Source organism: Vipera ursinii (genome assembly GCF_947247035.1).
Source record: "Vipera ursinii genome assembly, chromosome: 1".
NCBI classification, from domain to species: Eukaryota; Metazoa; Chordata; class Lepidosauria; order Squamata; family Viperidae; genus Vipera; species Vipera ursinii.
In genome coordinates this window covers 315,651,682-315,658,973 of record NC_139512.1, presented here as the reverse complement: position 1 = coordinate 315,658,973, position 7,292 = coordinate 315,651,682, and the positions used below count along the sequence as shown (strand labels likewise).

The 7,292-nt window shown below is 50.6% G+C and overlaps 1 protein-coding gene across 2 annotated transcripts; it reads right to left on the bottom strand.

Moving 5' to 3' along the window:
- Positions 1-1,367: 1,367 nt before the first annotated feature.
- Positions 1,368-6,634, bottom strand: SIX3 (SIX homeobox 3). Of its 2 annotated transcripts, XM_083374861.1 has the most exons (3): positions 5,963-6,634; positions 5,287-5,923; positions 1,368-1,988 (listed from the first exon to the last, which is right to left on the bottom strand). In XM_083374861.1, exons 1-3 carry the CDS (start codon positions 6,105-6,107, stop codon positions 1,796-1,798), a joined length of 975 nt encoding a protein of 324 aa, XP_083230987.1. In that variant the 5' UTR covers positions 6,108-6,634; the 3' UTR covers positions 1,368-1,795. The 2 variants fall into 2 exon arrangements, with proteins under 2 accessions (XP_083230987.1, XP_083230986.1); XM_083374860.1 differs by having other exon boundaries at positions 5,287-6,634.
- Positions 6,635-7,292: the final 658 nt, after the last annotated feature.

The window sequence follows — 7,292 nt, the reverse complement described above, 5'->3', positions numbered from 1 at the left end:
GGCCAATGGACTTTATTTCTCTTACTTTTTAGTAGACCCATGTAGGGTTATGCGGCAAGGGGCCTTGTGGGCTGAGCCCCAAATGATGCTGTTCAAGTGGCTTCGGGAGCCAGAAGCCCTATCGCTCATTAGGCACCTCTTTACTGAAACAAGCTGGCAGGGATATACCTTTTTAGCATGAAGCCCAGTTTCTCTGTGGGAGGAGGAGAAATAAGAGCAGGAAACAATTACCAGCAATACAGAAAACACACCAACATCACTAAATAGATAAGAAAAAAAAATGGAATACTGTATTTGATTTTTTTTTAAGAAAGTTTGTACATAGAGATAGACACGCAGTAAAGGAAACAGTGGCATAAGCATCCTACGTGAATTTAAGAAGAGACCTCAACAGCTGCTATTTAAATACTCAAAATGCTTTTGCATAAGAAAACTACAGTGGAGCCCAAAGCCTCGTTTCTTCTATCACTGAGGTCCCTTTTGAAAACCTAGTCTGTCACCTCTTGACAGCTACGTTTGTGCAAGAAACCCAAGTCAGGGAAAATGTTTCTTTTCTGTCTTTTTTTTTTTAAGAAGGAAAGAGAAGGGAGGGGAAGGGCGAGGGCAAGACAGGGACACAAGAAGAGAAGAGCAAGTATCATATACAAGTATTTTCTACACATATATTACAAACTGGGGAAAATGACCTCATCATTAAGATATACATAATTCATATAAAATTTTGAAATAAAAATAAAAATCTGTTACAGTCATAACTATTCTTTTTCCACATTTATAACCAGTACCCACACAGGCAGTGACAGAAGTGTAGAAAAAAAGGTGCTTAGGAAGAAAATGATTGTCTGTTGAACAAAAGAATAACAATTTTTTTAAAAAAAAAACAATAAAAATAACAACAACAGAGGAGGAGAGAGGAAGAGGAGCAGGGCAAACCAATTGCATGTACTTTAAACCATCACTTGTATTTGGAAAAAAAAGATCAGCTGATTAAAACCCAACAAAAAGTGATAAACATTAGTTATTTCCCTCTTCAAAGAGTTCCTTTAATTTTTTGTAAAAGCTTTTCTTTCTTTTTGTACAACTTTGATAGGTGTTTTCCTCCCCACCCCCGCACCCTAGTCTTTATTATTATTGTGTTCATTTAGTATAGAGAATATTATATTATCCCCAGATGCAAACTGAATCATTATCATGCAAAATGGGTGTAATGCAGTCCATGGGAAAGCGCAAACATTAAAATAAAATTTATAAAAATTAAAAAGAAAAGCGCTCAAATGTGCTTTTTGTCCTACAAAGAATACAAATGTCATCTTTCTTTCTTTCTTTCTTTCTTTCTTTCTTTCTTTCTTTCTTTCTTTCTTTCTTTCTTTCTCTCTCTCTTTCTTTCTTTCTTTCTTTCTTTGTTTTCCCTTTTCCAGTAATAATATTCATAATAGCACAGTATTATCACAATTATTATTTCCCAGCTGCAGCATCAGAAATTCACAACGTTAATTTTGTTTTGTTCCTTTACTGAGTGGATTGTGTGTTTTATTTCTTTTATTTGTTAAGTAAGGTTTGGTTTTATTTATTTTTAAATTCGGTTAAGTGTCTGCTTCTCTTTTTTCGGTTCTCTTTCTAGGGTTGTTCTGAGGTGGCTTTTTTTTTTCTCGGGGAGCTGGGACAGTTCGTCGAGGGAGTCTGCTCGCGCTTGCTCGGGATGGGATGGGGGTTCACTTTGCCTTCTGCTAGTTTTTGTTTTAATTATTATTATTATTATTATTATTATTTTCTTAGCTTTTGTTCCTTTCCATTATCATACATCACATTCTGAGTCGCTGGAGGTTACCGAGAGGATGGATGTCCCCGTCTCGGCTCTTTCTGTCAAACTGGAGACGCTGGTAGTGGGGCTGGCCGCCGTGGACGGAGACTCCGCCGAACTGTGAGTCGGGCAGCCAGGTTCTGACAAGGACCGCATGCCGCTCTGTCCGATCGCCTGGTGCTGGAGCCTACAGGAGGCGAGGAGACAAACCAACAGGACAAACCTTCGCTCAGAAGCAGAGCCACACAGAAAGAGGCAGAGGAGAGGCGGCGCCCTTCAGGCTGGCTCTCGGGCCGCGCAAATGCGCAGCGCGCTCGGAGCCAGTGGGATTCTCAAGGCAGAGGAGCTGGGATCCGAGCCTTCTCCCCAGCTCGACCCCACCGCCGTTTTCTTTCGCCCCAGCTTAGCCTGACCCCTCGCGTCTGCTCAGCCTCTCGCCTCCGCCCCTCCTTCCTTTCCCGGCCAGACTTCCTCCCTCTCGGCTGCGTCCTTAGTTCTCAAAAAAACCGGAGCAGCCGTCTTGCCGGCCTTGCCACCTTCGGTTTCGAGCCGGGGTCGCCCCTGCCAGCCCCCCACCCTGCCTCCCCTCTCCCTCCAAACGGATCAGATCGGGGAGAGAGAGAAAACGCCAGCAAAGATCCCTCGCCGCTGGCTTGAGGTTCGCCTCTCTGGGCGAGCAAGCAAAGTGGGAGCACACGCACTCACGCGGGGACAGGGAATTTGCATTGGCACCTAACTGACACGCACCCGCGCACAGCCCTCTGCCCGTCACTTCCGCGGGCTGCTTTATTTGGAGATGGCGTCTCCTCTCTCTGGGTTTCAGGCGGGCAGAAGGGAGAAGATCCCGGGCCTTCTTAGAACCTCACTCCCCTTAAGTTCCTGCTCCTCGCACGCACCCTTCCGCCAGCGGGACAAACCCAGTTTCGAAGCACAACGGGCGACTCACAAAAGATGGGTGGTCGGCAGCGAGGGAGAAGCTCCCTCCTCCTCCTCCTCCCCACCCCACCCGGGGCTTCCCCGGAACGCCACCCAGAAGGAAAAAAAAACCCCTGTAATGGGCGCAATGTAAACAAACAGCAAAACAAAGTGACGGGCCTGGCTGTGGGGGAGGGGAACGAACATCTGCGAAGTGCTGGGCACCTTCAGTCTCTGCACATCCCGGGGAGAAGAAAAGCCCGCCGTTCCTCCGAGTCTATTTTTTCTGAGCGGCTGAGAGGACGGTTGAATTGCTCCAGCCCCGTTTGGAAGCCCCGCACCGCACCGCACAGCCAGACAAAGGAAGCTCGGCTGCCGCTGCTGACCAAAGCCGGCGCTGAAGAGGGGGCGATGGGGGGGGGAATTCCGACCCACCAAAACTATCGGGCACCTGGCAGAAGACTCTCAACGCGACCCCACACCCTCGGCTCAATGCAAACTGCCTTGAGGCACTGAAGATTGGGGATGGGGTGGGGGTGGGTGGGATAGGGGGGTATGCATCGCATCGCATCGCATCCCTCCCGAGAGAGAGAGCGAGAGCGAGATTGTATCTAATTTAGCAAAGGGGATCAAATAATGAAAATAAAAACGTCCGTGTAGAACCTTCAAATCCCTTTTAAGAAGGATCTGAGGATATTTTTAATTCTTTTCTCACCCGGCAGTGAACTGCTTTTTAAAAATAGATCGCCTTGTCATTTCCACTATATTTATACTACTGCGTTTATCACTACTGCCGCTTTCCTTATTGTGATTATTGTGATTATTCAATGACTTATTTTTCTCTTCCACGTTACATGCCTTTTACATTAATCTCGACCATTCAGTCCAAACATTTACAACTCTCATGCTTTGCTGGTGTGGGATTATATGCCTTCTCTCACAGATACAACTGAAAAATAGTTTTACGGCAATATTTCACTTGCTTTATTTCCCTGCCCCAGCATTTGGAACAAAGTTTAACAATATAAACAACACGGAATTAGAAAAATCAACTTGGTTAAAAAAAGAAAAAGGAGGGTTTTCTCTCCCTACATTATTTCATGCAGCTGCAACCTTTTTGGATGCCGTGTTAAAACTATAGAAGCGTTCTGAATCAATAACCAAGCAGAGAAACTCGAATCATATAGTAGTCTAATAAAGTTCTAGCATCCAGTTGCCTGCAATACCGCCCTATATATTTATTTACACACTCATAAACACGCTTCAGTCAAGCTATCTGAACCCCAAAGAACCTGCCTGTATGTGGGAAGAAAAACAACTTTGGAAACTATTTTAGATGCTTTCCTTTTTTATATTATTATTATTATTATTATTATTATTATTATTATTATTATTATTATTATTATTATTATTATTATTATTATTATTAATTTTTATTATTATTATCAATAACAACAACAACAACAACAACAACAACAATAATAATAATAATAATAATAATAATAATAATAATAATAATAATAATAATAATGATGATGATGCATCCTTATCTTCTCCTCTCTGCTCTCTCTCGTTCTCGTTTTTAACGGCATTAATGAGGACAAAAGAAGAGCCCTTTTTTTTCTCTCTCAGAAGCTCTCTCTCCGGGAAGGGGGAATCTTCCTCCGTCTACTCAGAAGTAAGCGGCAGGGGATCCGGAGACCTCGCTCTGAGAGCCCCACCGCCGCGCGGAAAGCTGGCCGGTCAGGAGAAAAAGCGAAAAGTCCTAGCCTTCCAGGGCCCGACCCAGATCAATCAAGGCAGACGCTTTCCTGCTGACGGCAGCTCGAGGCCTTTGGAGGTAGTTGTTGTTGAGCTGTTTCTCGCAATGGCCGTTTGCCAACCCGCGACAAAAGAGAGAAACGCGCCTCAAACACTGGCAAGGACAATCCAAATGAAATGAAAAGAACGGCCCGTTCCTTTGTATCGGGCCAAGCGAGCCGGGGAGAAGGAGGCTTCCCTCCCAGCCTCGGCTTTAGAGGACTCTGCGCCCTAGTTAAAGCTGGCGGTGAGAATTACGCACCCGCCGGTAGGCAAGAAGACACGCGCGCATTCACACACACACACATCCAGAAGATTTGGGGGGGGGGTGTTGTGTGTCTATTTTTCGGGGAGAAAGAGGATTGGAATTGAAAGCGGAGGGGGGGGGAGCAGGCTCAAGGAAGACCCCCACGAACTTTGGAATCGGCTCCGAGACGGAACCCTTTCGGGCCTAAACTGAACCCGGCCTTGGATCGCCAGCCAAGAAAGAGGCGAAACAAGCTCTCCCGACCCAGATGCCCAGAAGAGCCTGGTTGCACCGCGCCGGTTTCGGACTTGAAAAGGCAACCTTCTCTCCCCCCCCCCCCGAGGTCGGGGAACGTCGGGCTCTCTTCTGCGACCTCCCGGGAGCTGGCCGCTTTCTTAAGGGCCGTCGCCTCCGAAGGGAGGCTTTCCCGGGGGACCATCGGCGGCCCGAAACAAGAGGGCAGGGGTGCCAAGGGGTGCGCGTTCTCCCTCCTCCCCCAGAGAGCTGGGGTCGCCCTACTGACCTGTTCTTGGCGGCCGCCGCCCGGTCTCTCTGCCGCCGGTTCTTGAACCAGTTGCCGACCTGCGTGGGCGTCAGGCCGGTGGCCTGGGCCAGTTCCCTTTTCTTGCTGGGGTTGGGGTAGGGGTCCTGGAGGTACCATTCCCGCAGGAGGCTGCGAGTCCGTTCCTTGAAGCAGTGGGTCTTCTGCTCGCCGTCCCAGATGGTTCGCGGCAGGGGAAACTTCTTGCGGACGCGGTACTTGTCGACCGGCCCCAAGGGGCGTCCGCGCAGCTTCTCGGCTTCCTGGTAGTGCGCCTCCAGCCACATGGCCTGCAGCTTGCCGTGCGACTCCTTGGTAAACTTGTGGTTCTCCAGGATGTGGTAAAGGTCTCGGAAGTTGCCCGTGTGGAAGGCCACCACCGCTCGGGCCCGCAGGATGGACTCGTGCTTGTTGATGGCTTCACATGCTCCGGGCGCTACCGGCAAGGACCACAAGAACCGGCCCAGCCTCTCGATGTCCCCCGTCTCCTCCAGCGTCTCGCAGACACTGGCCACTTGCTCCGGGGAGAAGTTGAGCGTGGGCAGCTGGAACATGGACGGCTCTTCCGGGGCTCCCCGCGAGGCGCCTCCTCCTCCTCCCGCGCCGCCGCCACCGGCCGCTCCGGCGCTGCACCCGGTGGCGGCGCCGCCGTTGCCACCGCCGCCGCCTCCAGCTCCGGCGCTGCTGCTGCTGCTGCCACCAGTGGCCAGAAGAAGCGAGCGGTGGTGGTGGTGCGGGTCGCTGGGGAAGTTTGGCAGAAAGAAATGGGTGGGATAAAGCTCTAAAGGGGATCGGAACACCATGGGACCCAGCCTGGCGGACGGGGGAGGGGCTCGAAAGAGAGAGACCGGGCGAGGCAGAGGGGGAAGGAAGGAAGGAAGGAGAGGAGGACGAGAGGAAGGAGTCGGGATCAAGGCGAAAAGAAAGGAAGGCAAGAGGCAGACGACGGGAATGAAAAAGAGGAGAAAGAGGGGAGGGAAAGGGGGCTCACGCACCCCACGCGCATCCACACCCGCATAGAGACCCTCATCCGAACCCAGACATGCACACACACGTATACACACACTCCCCCCGCGCGCACACACTCACTCCCACCCACCACCTTTCACACGCACGCAGGACACTCGCACTCACACACCCTCACCCACGTACAGGCGGGCATCTGCGCGCCGGCTTGCTCGCTTAGACACCCACAGGCACACGCACTACACACGCACACGCACACACCTCCAGAGCCAGAGCGGCTGCCGCCGCCGCCGCGGCGAAAACAGATTCAGTGATTCGGCCGCGATCGCCCTAATGACAACAGCCTCATAATATCTCTCCTAAATCCACCGTGAGTGCAGCGCCGAAGCATTTTGTTTCGCTTTTCTATTGGCCTGGCGGGTGTCGTTTGGCGTCGCCATAGCAGCGCCCTGCCAATCACTGTCAGCCTTGCCAATCATCGGGGACTACGTAAGAAAAAGGGCTCTTACCGCTGCGCCCAAAGGCGAGGAGGAGGGGAGTCGGGAAGCAGAGGGAGGGGCGGCGGCGGCGGCTGAGGAGGAGGAGGAGGAGGAGGAGGAGGAGGAAGGCGAGGGAAGCTCGGGCGCATTGGTGTGTTAATCTTGCCAAGTCCTAATCTGAGCACTTCCACTTCTCTGAGGCGTCTTCCACCGGCATGTCTCCCCCGCCTCCCCCACTTCCCTAGATAAATAAGGCAATAAAATGTACAAGGGCAGACGCTGCTACTTCTCTGAAATGAGATCCAGGATTAGACTCCGAAGCTGACCGTGGCATTTAAGGGAGCTGCTTCCCCTCTTTGGGAAGAGAGGAAAAAGGAAGGAAAGGGGTTGGGGGGGGTGAAAGGAGAAGGAGGCGATCGGGGCCAAGTGGGGATAAAAGGACTCCGAAGGGAAACGATTTACACATGATTTGCACGTAGTTGCCCTTCATTCTGCCTATCTGAGCACTAATAGCGCCGGGGAAGAAAAGCTAGATGAGATCAT

Coding starts and splice junctions, on each gene's coding strand:
- SIX3 (XM_083374860.1), bottom strand. CDS start 6,107: ATGGTGTTCCGATCCCCTTTAGAGCTTTATCCCACCCATTTCTTTCTG. Junction 1,989..5,286: donor GCGGCGGCCGCCAAGAACAG/GTCAGTAGGGCG, acceptor CGCCTCCTGTAG/GCTCCAGCACCAGGCGATCG.